At 38.9% G+C, this 13,816-nt stretch overlaps 1 protein-coding gene across 1 annotated transcript in view; it reads left to right on the plus strand.

Moving 5' to 3' along the window:
* FGD6 (FYVE, RhoGEF and PH domain containing 6) overlaps positions 1 to 13,816 on the plus strand; it is a 111,048-nt gene that overhangs the window by 36,799 nt on the left and 60,433 nt on the right. The window contains exon 4 of the mRNA XM_090275093.1: positions 611 to 764. Coding sequence (XP_090131219.1) covers positions 611 to 764 — 154 coding nt within the window. The remainder of the gene's footprint in view (positions 1 to 610; positions 765 to 13,816) is intronic.

Here is a 13,816-nt window from a genome sequence, read left to right on the forward strand (position 1 = left end):
AGTTTCTGAATCAGCAGACCTGGAGCAGAGCCCGAGTATTTGTAACATCCTCTTTCCTTCCCATGCCTTATGATGTGGTTATAAAAAAGGAAATTGGTTCTAATCAGGGAGGTGGGCACATATTCACATTAGCACATGCATTGTTGATTGCGATAGCCATCATTACCTCCCAATCCTTGTAGGTATATTAGCTAAACAAAACAAAGGGTCTCAATGAAGCAGCATCTATTTTAATGTTCCTTTTGTGGTAACCCAGCCCACGTCCTATGAGGCTTCTTGGTTTGTGCTAGTAAGAGACCTCATCTTCTAGAGTAAGGATATATTGAATCATAGGATGGGGGAAGCTAGGAAACTTGCTTCTCACCTACCTTCTGCTCAGAAAAATACATGTTTTTCAAGATGATTATTTTTAAATGAAAATAAATATGTGTTTTGACAGCTGAGATGGGGAAAGGGAAGGGGAAGTTTGATTGATCTGGCTATTTCTATCCCTCTAAATCCCTTAGATGTACCTTGCTTACATCACATGAATAAGATGGTTGATTTTGTTTGTTTTTTTGGTAGTATTTCTTGTTTTTAAAAGTGAGTAATGCTACACTTTCTGTTGAAGCAGTTCTGGAGCATCCCTGGAAGAACACAATGATCTGGACCTTGGTCTTGGTGACCTTCCTTCAGATGAGGAGGAAGTCATCAACAGTTCTGACGAAGATGATGTCAGCTCAAGTTCTAGCAAAGGGGAGCCCGACCTGCTGGGAGATAAACAGGTATTTGTTGGTATTTAATTGTGCCTACTTTTGTGCTTGTTGTTCTCTCACGACACTCAGAAGTAATATTTATCAGTATGATAGACACAAAATCCCTAGTTTTCTTAAAATTTATAAAATATTTTTTCTAATTTAAACTTGAATTCTGCTAAGAGGAGCTCACATAACATCTGGCTGTGAAAATCACCAGGAATTCTGTCAGTCCTCCTGAGACAGAAGCCTGCTAGAAACCCAGGTGTCCTGCTAACGGGTCTGTACACAAACTCCACTCACTAGCACTCACACTGCACTGTGGTGTTGGGACAGTGGCTCAGGTGGGCGTCAGGGACATACAGAGAGAAACCGAGTTGTGTGGCTTCACCATGAGGCATTGGAGGGACGTCTGCCATTGTCCCTATGTTGAGCACTCCTCCTGCACAGCTGACAAGCACCCTCTCTCCTTCGTTGAGCCCTTTCCTGACATGGACAAATCTGGACCTTCAGTAGCCTGGTGAACTCCACTACCTCCACTGATGACTACAACTACCTGAGACCCTGCCCCACCAACTCGTGCATGGCCCCAGGCTCTTTCCTCAGCAACCAGCTTGGTCCCGCTTTGCAGTTTTTCTTAAAAAACTTTTGACATATTCCGGTCAAGCTGACTGGGGAGTAGAGGGAAGAGGGGATGTCAGATACATTCAGGGAAGAACTGAGATGTATAGCTTCAGGGCGAGGGCTGGAGGGACAGCTTCCAGTGTTCCTATGCTGAGCCATTTCCTGTGTGGCCAAACCTGATTATGTTTTAGCCTGGTGAATTCTACTAGCTTTTTCCTGATGAATCCCTGAGATTCCCCCCACTGCAAAGGTCTGGAGGCCCCAGGTGGGTGGCAGCTGGCCTCGGGATACCCTGAGACTTCTGCTGCGTGGCCCGAGGCTCAGCACTAGCACCAAAGATGAATCTGTATTAACCCAGTGGATACCACTCACTGCACCCTGGTGTCTCCCTGAGGCCCTGTGTCACCTAACTCTCATACTCCTACTTGCCAAGGTTCTTTCCATGGCTGAGTCTTACAGTCAGCCAGCTGGCAGGTCGTGGCATGTCTCAGGGTGCCTTGGGCCTTTTGGTGACCTGCACCAGGCCCAGTACTGGTATCAGCCAGCCTTAAATCACAGCGTGGCCTCTCCCACATATATCCAGGCCCAGCATGGGCAACTACCATCTGCAGATTGCTTTGTAGCTCCTAACAGGTAGTCCCAGGCTAGTCACAGTCAGTGTCTGACATTGACCTGCGTTGGAGCCCCCCAGAGGCCCCAGAAACAATATATCCAGTGGTTGGATTCAGACTACAGCAGAGCACCACCCAATTAGCTCCATAAGAGGCACACCCAAAGGGTAATCTAGGCAGGTACCAGATCCCACTTGGGTGAATCCCAGTCCCTGGGGTCAGTCCCCACAAAGTAGCTCGTAAGATGTGATCATGCCTGGTACTCACAGCCAGTCAGCCTGAGGTATAATTTCACCCACTGACATGCCAACAGCGATCAAGGCTCAACTACAGCAGGAAGGCACACATAACCCACATGAGGGACACTCCTGGAGCATATAGCTCAGGTGATCAGGGAGACTGTGCTACTGGGCCTCACAAGACACCTACTACATAAGGCCACCCTGCCAAGGCTGGGAGATGTAACAGATCTACTTAATACATAGAAACAAACAGAGAGGCAGCCAAAATAGAGAAGCAGAGAAACATGTCCCAAATGATAGAACAGGAGAAATCTCCAGAGAAAGAACTAAATGAATGAGGCAAGCAGCCTACCAGATACAGAGTTCAAAATGCTAGTTATAAGGATGTTCAAGGAGTTAGAGAGAACTTTGACAAGAAAATAGTAAGCATGAAAAAGGTCATAGAAACCTATTTGAAAAACTAAGGACTGAAAACTTCCCTAACCTGGGAAAGAAAATAGACGTACTTGTTTTGGAAGCGCAGAGTCCCAAGCAAAAGGAGCACAAAGAGGACCACATTAACACATAATAATTAAAATGGCAAAGGTTAAAGATAAAGAGAGAATTTTAAAAGCAGCAAGAGCAAGACAGTTAGTTACCTACAAGCGAGTTCCCATAAGACATGTCAACTGATTTCTCAAGAGAAACTTTTTAGGCCAGAGGGATTGGCACAAAATTGGGATAGCTGTAATCAGTAAAATATATTTAAAAAAATAAGTGTGCTACCCCGGTGATAAAGAGTAACGACCTAGAACCAAGACTACTCTACCCAGCAAGGGTATCAATTAAGATTGAGGGAGAGATGAAGAGCTTCCCAGACAGGAGAAAACTAAAGGAGTTCATCACTACCAAATTTTAAAAGAAAAAGGGGAGGTAAAGGAACATAAATATGAATAGTAAAATGAAACTAAGTACATACCTTAAAATGTAAATGGACTAAATGCTCCAATCAAAAGACAGAGGGTGGCTTAATGGATAAGAAAATAAGACCCATATGTATGCTGCCTATAAGAGACCCATTTCACATTGAAAGAAACATATAGACTGAAAGTAAAGGGATAAAGAAAGATATTTCATGAAAATAGATATGAAAAAAGCTGGGGTAGCTCACTTATTTTTTAAATATATTTTATTGATTACAGTTGTCTCAATTTTCCCCCCTTTCCCTCCTCCACCTGGTACCCCACATTCTCTTAGTTCATGTCCATGGGTCATGCATATGGGTTATTAGGCTATTCCATTTTTTATACTGTTCTTAACAACTCCCTGTCTGTTTTGTACCTACCAATTTGTACTTCTTGATCCCTGTACCTTTTCCCCCATTCTCCCCTTTCCCTCTCCCAACTGATAACCCTCCAAATGATCTCCATATCTATGATTCTGTTCCTGTTCTGCTTGTTTTTTTAGTTTGTTTTTTAGATTCAGTTGTTGATAGTGTGAATTTATTGCTATTTTAATGTTCATAATTTTGCTCTTCTTCTTTTTCTCAAATGAGTCCCTTTAACATTTCATATAATAATGGTTTGGTGATGATTAACTCCTTTAGTTTACCTTGTCTGGGAAGCTCTTTATCTGCCTTTCAATTCTAAGTAATAGTTTTGCTGGATAGAGTAATCTAGGTTATAGGTCCTTCCTTTTCATCACTTTGAATAATTCTAGCCAGTTCCTTCTTGCCTGCAAAGTTTCTTTTGAGAAATCAGCTGACAGTCTTATGGGAACTCCCCTGTAGAAAACTAACTTCTTTTCTCTTGCTGCTTTTAAGATTCTCTCTTTATCTTTAACCTTTGGCACTTTAATCATGATGTGTCTTGGTGTGGTCCTCTCTCAGTCCATCTTGTTTGGGACTTCGTGCTTCCTGTACTGGACTGTCCATTTTCTTCACCAAATTAGGGAAGTTCTCTTTCATTATTTTTTCAAATAAGTTTTCAATTTCATGTTCTTTCTCTTCTCCCTCCAGCATATTGATACATTTGAAGATGTCCCAGAGGCTTCTTAGCCTATCCTCGTTTTTTGAGATTCTTTTTTCTTCCTGCTGTTCTGATTGAATGTTTTTTTCTTCCTTATGTTCCAAATCATTGGTTTGATTCTCAGCTTCATCCACTCCACTGTTGGTTCCCTGTAAATTTTTCTTTGTTTTCCTTAGTGTAATCTTCATTTCTGCCTGGATCTTTTTTATGCTGTTGAAGTACCCAATGAGTTCCTTGAACATCCTAATAACCAGTGTTTTGAACTCTGCATCTGATAGATTGCTTATCTCCATTTCATTTAGTTCCTTTTCTAGAGTTTTGTTCTGTTTTTTCATTTGGGTCATATTTCTTTGTCTCCTCATTTTGGCAGCCTCCCCATTTTTGTTCTGTGTATTAGGTAGAGCTGCTTTGACCCCCTATCTTAGTAACATGGCCTATTATAGAAAAGCACACCTTGCGTGATCACCAGGGTGGGGTGACTATGTCACACTCTGTGGCTCTGTGTGGGGGAAAGTTCAGGGACAGTTCTGCTGCCTGTCCTCTGAAGTTTTGTATGGGAGGAAGCTGTCTTCCGGCACTAGCCCTGCTGCCAGACACTTCAGTTTCTCCCTGTGTGCCACTGATGCCCTTCTAGCTATTGCCCTGGTGCTGAGGCCCAGAGAAAGTGAGCCTGCTTAAGTCTAAATCTATTGTGGGCCTTTTAAGAGGAGACACTTGAGAATTCCACAGTTTTTTCTGCTGTCCCAACCCCCACTGGTTTTTACAGCCAGAAGTTAGGGAGACTTATCTTCTTGTTGCTGGAACCCTGAGCTGGGTGTCTGGTGTGGAGCTGAGGTCCCTCGTTCCTGAGGTATCCCTTCTATTTTTTACCCACCACATGTGAATGTGGGACTGCCCATTCCACATCTCTGCATCTCCAGGCCTCTCCACATCTTTGCATGTCTCTGTCCCTCCTACCCACCTGGATTAATGTGGTTTATTCTAATTCCTTGGTTGTTGGACTTCTATATGGCTCGGTTTTCTGACAATTCTGGTTGATATTTGTTTGGTACTCTACTTGTAATTTTTGCTGTGGTTGAGTGAGAAGGCAAGCTGTGTTTACCTATGCCTCCATCTTGACCGGAAGTCTGCAGTTGCAATACTTATATCAGATAAAATGGACTTTAAAACAAAGACTATAATGAGAGACAAAAGAAGACTTTACATAATGATAAAGGAATATATACAACAAGAGTATATACTCTTGTAAACCTTTATGCAGCCACCACAGAAACACCTAAATATATAAAGCTGATATTGATGGACATACAGGGAAAAATCAACAATAAGGTAGTCATGGTAGGGGATTTAATACCTCACTGACATCAGTAGATAGGTCTTTCAGACAGAAAATGAACAAGGAAACAGTGGCCTTAAAACATTAGACCAGGTGAATTTAATATTTTTTGAGTATTTTACCCCAAAGCAGCAGAATATACTATCTTTTCAAGTGTACCTGGAACATTTTCCAAGATAGATTGTATATTAGGCCACAAAATAAGTCTGAATAAATATAAGAAGCTTGAAGTCATATCAACATATATTGAAACAAAAGAAAATGAAAACTCAGCAACCCCAAATATGAGACACAGAATTTTCCCAAGAGGAAAATTCATAGCAATACAGGCCCACCGCAAAACAAGAAAAATCTCAAATAAACAATCTAACTTTACATCTAACTTAACATAAAAAGAAAAACAACTTCAAAAAGGCCAAGTGAGTAGAAGGAAGGAAATAATAAAGATCGGAGTGGAAATAAATGAAATAGAGTGGAAGTAAACAATACAAAAGATCAATAAAACCAAGAGCTGGTTCTTTTAAAAGAAAAATAAGACTGATAAACCTTTAACCAGACTCATCAAGATAAAAAGAGAGGATTCAATTAAATAAAATCAGAAATGAAAGAGGAGAAATAACAACTGACACCACAGAAATATAATACAAAGATTTATAAGAAAATACTACAGTTATATGCCAACAAACTGGACAGTCTAGAAGAAATGGATAAATTCCTAGAAACAATCTTCCAAGACTGAATCAAAAACAAACAAAATCTGAACAGATTGATAACTATCAACAAAATCCAGTCAGTAATCAAAAAACTACCAACAAACAAAAGTCTTGGATCAGTTGGTTTTATTTCAGAGGTGAATTTTCCCAGGCATTCAAAAAAGAATGAACATTTATCCTTCTTAAAGTATTCAAAGAAATTCAAGAGGAGGGAAGTCTTCCAAGCTCATTTTATGAAGCCAGCATCACTCTGATTCCAAAATCAGTCAAATACATTACAAAAAAAAAAAAAAAAAAATTATAAGCCAATATTCCTGATGAGCACAGATGCAAAAATTGTCAACAAAATATTCACACACCAAATTCAGCAATACATTAGAAAGATCATATACCATGATTATTAAGTAGGATTTATTTCTGGGATGCAAATTTGTTCAATATCCACAAATCAATGTTATACACCATACAAAAGAAGAATAAAAATCACATGATCATATCAATATATGCAGAAAAATCATTTAACAAAATCCAACACCCATTTATAATAAAAACTCTTCACAAAGTGGGATTAGAAAGAATATACCTCAACATAATAAATGCCATGTATGACAAACTCACAGCTAATACCAAAGTAGTCACAGGGATGTAACATATATAACAGAGAATGATCACTTTGTAAATTATATAATTGTCTTATCACTGTTTTGTACACCTGAAACAAATATAATATTGAATGCTGACTGTAATGGGAAAATTTAAAAATAATGTAAGATTATAAAAGTGAGGAAGTAAAAAAATAAATGATTACATTAAAAAAAAATAGATTGAATACAAAGGCAAGAAATTATTTCAGGACTTCTGGTCAAGATGGTGGCATAGGCCAACATGGTTTGCCCCTTTTCACAACCACATCAAAATTACAACTAAAATATAGAACAACCATCACTCAGAATCATCAGAAATCGATTTGAATGGAAATCTGACAACTATAGAATTAAAGAAACCACATCCGTCGAGACTGGTTGGAGGGGTGCAGATGCAGAATGGGCTGGTCCGTCACCCACATGCGGTGGATAAAAATTGAGGAGAGATATCTGAGGAGTAAAGAGTCCCTGCCCCACACCAGGGCCCCCAGCCCAGGGTTCCAGTGCCAGGAAAATAAGTTCACACAACTTCTGGCTGCAAAATCCAGCTGCGATTGAGTCAGTGGGTGAAACTGCTGGACTCCCAAGTAGTTCATCTTAAAGAACCTACACATGGATTCACCTACTCAGACTCAGTCCCTCTGGGCTCCAAGTACTGGAGTAATGGCTTGAAAGGCATCAATGACATACTGGGAGAAACTGAAGTGTCTGGCATCAAAGCAAGCAGAAGCCATTGTGCTTTTTCTAAACCCTCCCCCCACAGAGCCACAGAGCCCACAAGCTGGTGCCATATCTGAGACTCCAACAACCTGGCTAACACTGTTTGCCCTGCCTTAGGGATGCCCAGAGACTCTGCCCCACCCAATTTACAGACCCACCCAAGCTGCTTTTCCATATGAATTGCTGGTCTTGACTCATGCTGCACAACTTCCTAAATTCTATCAAACAAGCATCATCTGGCCTCAGTGAGCAACAGGCCTGGCACTACCAGCAGCCAGCCTAGATTCGCTACTTGTCTTCGCCTAGAAATCTCCAAGCCCAGCATAAGTAGCGGCCATCTCATATTGCTTCATAGCTCAGAAAGGGTGGTCCTGAGCAAAATACAGGTGTCGTCTGACCATGGCTTGCACTACCCTGGAGACCCCAGAGCCTGCGCACCCAGTGCACAGCTACAGACCACATTGGAACATCACCACCCTGCCGCTGTACAGCTGATCCTCCACAGAGGGCAGAAGTTGGTGGTGAGTGGTCACAGCCAATCCTTGCAGCTGACAGGCCTGGGTAAATCCCTCCCATTGATCTGCCAACAGCAACCAGGGCTCAACTACAAGAGGAAGTGTACTTAGCCCACACTAAGGGTACACTTCGAGTACTCAGCTTGGGTGATGGGGAGGCTGTGCCACTGGACCCTATGGGACACCTACTACATTAGGCCACACTATCAAGACAGTGAGTCATAGCAGCTCTGCTTAATACATAGAAACAAACACAGGGAGGCTGCCAACAGGAAGAGACAAAGAAACATGGCCCAAATGAAAGAACAGATCAAAACTCCAGAAAAAGCTAAATGAAATGGAGATAGGCAGTCTATCAGATGCTGAGTTCAAAACATGGGTTAGAAGGATGCTCAAGGAACTTAGGCTCTCGGCAGAATAAAGACCCAGTCAGAAACAAAGGATACACTAATTGAAATAAAGAACAATTTACAGGGAAACAACAGTAGAGTGGATGAAGCTGAGAATCAAGTCAATGATATGGAACATAAGGAAGCAAAAGACAACCAATCAGAACAAGAAGAAAAAAATAAAAAAAAATAAAGATTGTATAAGCAAACTCTAGGACAATGTCAAGAGGTCCAACATTTGCATCATAGGGGTGCCAGAAGGAGAAGAGAGAACTAGAAATTGGAAATCTATTTGAAAAAATAATGAAAGAAAACTTCCCTAATTTGGTGAAGAAAATATACCTACAAGTCCAGAAGTACAGAGAGTCCCAAACAAGATGGACCCAAAGAGGACCACACCAAGACACATCATAATTAAAATGCCAAAGGTTAAAGGTAAAGAGAGAATCTTAAAAGCAGCAAGAGAAAAGAATTTAGTTACTTACAGGGGAGTTCCCATGTCCGCAGATTTCTCAAAAGAAACTTTGCAGGTTAGAAGGGATGGGCAAAACATATTCAAAGTCATGAAAAGCATAGACCTACAGCCAAGATTGCTCTACCCAGCAAAGCTATTATTTAGAATCAAAGGGCAGATAAAGAGCTTCCTAGACAAAAACAACCAAAGGAATTCATTATCACCAAACCGTTATTATACGAAATGCTAAAGGGACTTATTTAAGATAAAGATCAAAACTATAAACATTAAAATATCAAAAATACATATCTATCAAAAATTGAATCTAAAAAACAAACTAAGCAAACAAAAAGAACAGAGACAGAATCATGGATATGGAGAGCATTTTGATGGTTGCCAGATTGGGGTAGGGATATGGATGAATGGGTAAAGAGGTGAGGGGATGGAATAGCAAAAGAACTTATACACACAACTCATGGACATGAACAATGGTGGGGGGATTGCATTAGGAAGTTGGGTGCTTGGTGGAGCAGAGCAAAAAGGTAAAATCAGGACAACTGTCATAGCATAATTAATAAAATATAATTTTTTAAAGAGAAATATATTTTTAGAAATAAATTAAAATTTTGCAATAATGTAGTACATAAGATGTTATAATATTTCCAAGCATATATCACTTCAAGATCATCTAGTAATTTTTGAGATCTTTTTAAGTAATGTCCATTAGTTTTCTTTTTGAGAACAAAAACTCTTACGCTTATTCCTTGTACTGCTAATGATTCCACTTGAAAGAAAGGAATTAAATACATTACACACTCATTCACATCTTTTTAGAGATCAAATGAAAATTGCTATTAATAGCACATCAGGATTTCCTTTGAAATAATCCTGTATGTTTGTGTTTTCAATATACATGAAACAAGATTGGCCTGTGTGTTGATAGTTATTTAGGACATGTCACAGTACGTGGGGGTCCATTATATTGTTTCTCTAGTTTGATATACATTTCTGTTTTATTTTCAATCATATTTGTTTGAATAGAGACATAATTACAGGGAAAAAGTAGTATATCACCAGTAACCCTAGGATGTGTTGGGATATTATAGCATGATGGAATTTGAAAGTATATACATATTCACAAGCATATGAAACCATGGGGAAAATCCATGACACCCCACTCCTGTATCATAAATTACCAATCTGTTATTCCTTCTGTTTAACATATTTTTGCTTTAAGTTTATTTTTAGCCTAAAATGAATGGTACATGTTATGTAATTGTCTGGATTTAAATCTCAGCTCTATCATCTATGATCTGGATATTCTTGGGCAAATTATTTAACCTCTTGTAGGCTGAAGAGTCCCATTTTATGAAAACAAGAATAGTTCTTATGTCATAAACTTGTGAGGACTAAATGATTTGATATGTGTAAAGACTTAGAACACTGTCCAGTGCATGGTAAGAGCTCAGTGATTATTTATCCTTTGCAAGGCTTTATTTCTTTGCTGTAAAGTGGTCAGTCATGGAGTTGGGAGTAACCATTAGAAATTACTTGGCCTTAAGGCAGGTGAATTTGTAAGACACCTGTGACAGATGAATGACTGTTATTAAACCCCACTGCATCCCTCAGCAGTGTGAGATTTACTTGGACTATCAAGTAATTCCATCTGTGTTTTATTGGTGTCTGTCCTGTTCTAATTTAAAAGCTCATTTTTCTTGCAGCTTCTTCACAGATGTAGATTCAACAAATATTTAAATATATACTAAGTCCCAGGTACTACTGGTATGTTCTAGACATAATGCAGAGCTCATGGTCCCTGCTTTTGAAGAGCTAATATACTATGGGGGGCAAGAGGGACCAAAAATACATGAACATAAGAACCTCAAAGTATTTCCTGCTTTGAAGTGTTTAAACAGTTGTGATGTGCTAGAAAGGGAGGAGGCTACTTAGGATAAAAGCCTTTAAGAAAGTGACTTTTGTCTGAGCTGTAAATGACTAGCAGGAGTTAAAGCCTGCAGTTGGGGAAGAGCTTTAAAAGGTCGTCCTCTCTAAGGTATGTAATAAATCAACCTTTACGCTCTTAAATAGACTGCAAATTCTTCCCTTTTCTAACAAACAGCTCTTTTCTCTTATTTTGTTGGTTTCTCAGGCTGAAATCAAACACTTTCCAGTTTCTTCCCATACTTAAAAAGTATTGTGACCAAAATCGGTTTCCACAGTCTACTAGGGAGCTCACCTGGTAAAAAGGAAGGATTAATCTCTATCCTTTTTGTGTTATGCGTCTTCCCAACACGTCCTGTCATAACATTGCCTGGTTGACTCTTTTGTTTTGTGGTCATTGGAGGTTTACAGCGTTCCTTCCTTTGTATTCATGCCTGCCTATCTCTTCCCTTCCAGTATTTATATTACTGGTTTTTTGTCTTCAGTTGCGCAACGTGCAATATCTGTTAAATCTTTTTCTGTTTTTAAAATGACATTATTTCTTCAGTTAATCATGAACATTTAATATTTTTTCACCTGAGGCTAGTGTATTACTAATTTTCCTCCGGTAGAATTGTCAGCCCCTCTGACGAGCCTCCTGTCTGTCTCTTCATCTGAGACAACAATGGCAATAATAAAATAGACTAACTCTCCCTTTCTAGGCGGTTCTCGATGCATCTAAGCATAGCCTGGTGATTGCTTTTCTTTTAAGTGATTTTGGCTTTCATAGTGATTTAGAAGAATATAGTCTTTGGAGCCAGATTGCCTGATTTCTCATCACTTACTAGCTCTGTGTTCTTGAGCAATTTACTTAACTTCTCTGTGCCTTTGTTTCCCCTTCTGTAACAAGAAAAGGGAGTAGGGTGGACACTTGTCCTTATTTTCTAAGATTATTTTGATAATTAAATGATTATACACTTTTTAAAACAATATTTGATACAAAGTGAATGCTCAATAGATTTTAACTATTATTATTGGCTTACATGAAAAGAAGCAAGCAAAAAGGCATCTGAAATCAAGCTTTAGATAAACAAATAAATATATATTGGGTAATATACCCAATAAATGTATACCAACTTACCCAGTAAATATGTCATTTCAAGTTTGCCTTTTCTTATCTTTGATTAATAAGTCTGAAACATGTTTACATGAAAAGCAGTATTGTGTTTTAATAGAAAAACATGAAATTTGGCATCCTAAGACCCATGGTTCAGTCCTAGCTCTGACTCTTACCAGCTGTAGGAGGTTGGTCAAATAATTGTACTCAAATAATTTTTAAAAGTCAGTTAGCTTATTTACATCAATATCACTTCGCAATGGATTTCAGGTGGCAACAAAAAAGTTTATGTGATGGAAAAGGTCAAAATACATATTTAAAGAAGTCAAGGTGTTAATAAGCAGTGATGAAATTACTGGATAACCACATGCAGAACGAAGTTAGATGAACCCTTTCCTTTCACTGTACGCATAAATTAACTTGAAATGGATCATAATAGACCTAAAATGTGAGAGCTGAAAGTATAAAACTCTTCGAAGAAAGTATAGTATGTTCTGGCTGGGTATTTGGTGGTGTCCATATAAGCCAAGGTTGGGGGTCCGATCCTCTGTCAGGGTACATACAAGAATCAACCAATGAACTCATAAGTAAGTGGCACAACAAATCGATGTTTCTCTTCCTCTCTCTGTCTCCCCTTTATCCCTCCCCCTCCCTTTCTCTCTCTCTAAAATCAACAAATAAAAAATAAAATAAAGAAAATATAGTAATAAGTCTTCATGACCTTAGGTTAGGCAATGGCTTCTTAGCTACAACAAAAGCATAAGTGATAAGAAGGAATAAATAAATAAATCGGACTTTATACAAATTAAAATCTTTTGGTGCTGCACACAGAATGAAAAAATACAGGTTGGGCAAAAGTAGGTTGACAGGTATAAGCACTTGGAACAGAGTTTATTCTTGTATTATCATTTGTTAATTATTGTATTATTTTCCATACAAACTACTGTATTAGTAAATATCTCTGGTAAAACACCTGCATACAAAATATATAAAGAACTCTTACAACTGAAAAATTAAAAAATAAATGACCCAATTTAAAATGGGCTAAGGATCTGAATAAGGATTTGGAACTGCAGTGTGCAGACCTTTCACAAGAATGGAAATGGTGAGAAGCTCCTTTTCCCTGATGACCAAAAGTCAAAGCCAGCTCTTTCAGTTTTTAAATGAAAAGAGGCCTCTAAATCCCTAAATATTGAGACCTCCTTCCTAATCACCTCTTTTCCCCCAGAAGTGAACATTTACTTCTTATTGCTAGAATATATCATTTTACACACAAAGCACTACATATTTAAAGAATTTCATTTCAGCTCTTTAGAATAAAACTGACTTGAACGAGCATATTTCCAAAAGGGATTTTAAGTAAATTGAAAAGAGCCTGTGGCTGAAATGTTGGCATGTGTTTGGTAGAGACTGAAAAAGAGCCCTTTCAGACTGCACTTAAGGTGTCTGACTTCATGGATTTACTTAGGGTAAAGTGCCCTTACACATTCCTATTGGGTATTCACTAATCTCACATTGCTTGTGTGCACACCGAGAAGAATGCTCATGTGATATCTGTAGGGGTTGCAGAATCTGACTTTTCTTTTTTAACCATTGATGGCTATGCTCCACCAAGGCCCTGGGGCTTCTTGGGGAAGTCCGTCAAGCCAGTGCTGATGATGGCAGAGGATTACCGATTTCCCTCAAGTTCTCCTGTATCATGGTTTAATAACCACATCTAATTCTCCACGTTTGCCATTTGAGATGTTATAGTATGATGAAATGTGTTCTAATCGGAAACTTGTAAGTATC

This window comes from Furipterus horrens, unplaced genomic scaffold, assembly GCF_987537825.1.
Source record: "Furipterus horrens unplaced genomic scaffold, mFurHor1.1.pri manual_scaffold_4, whole genome shotgun sequence".
NCBI classification, from domain to species: Eukaryota; Metazoa; Chordata; class Mammalia; order Chiroptera; family Furipteridae; genus Furipterus; species Furipterus horrens.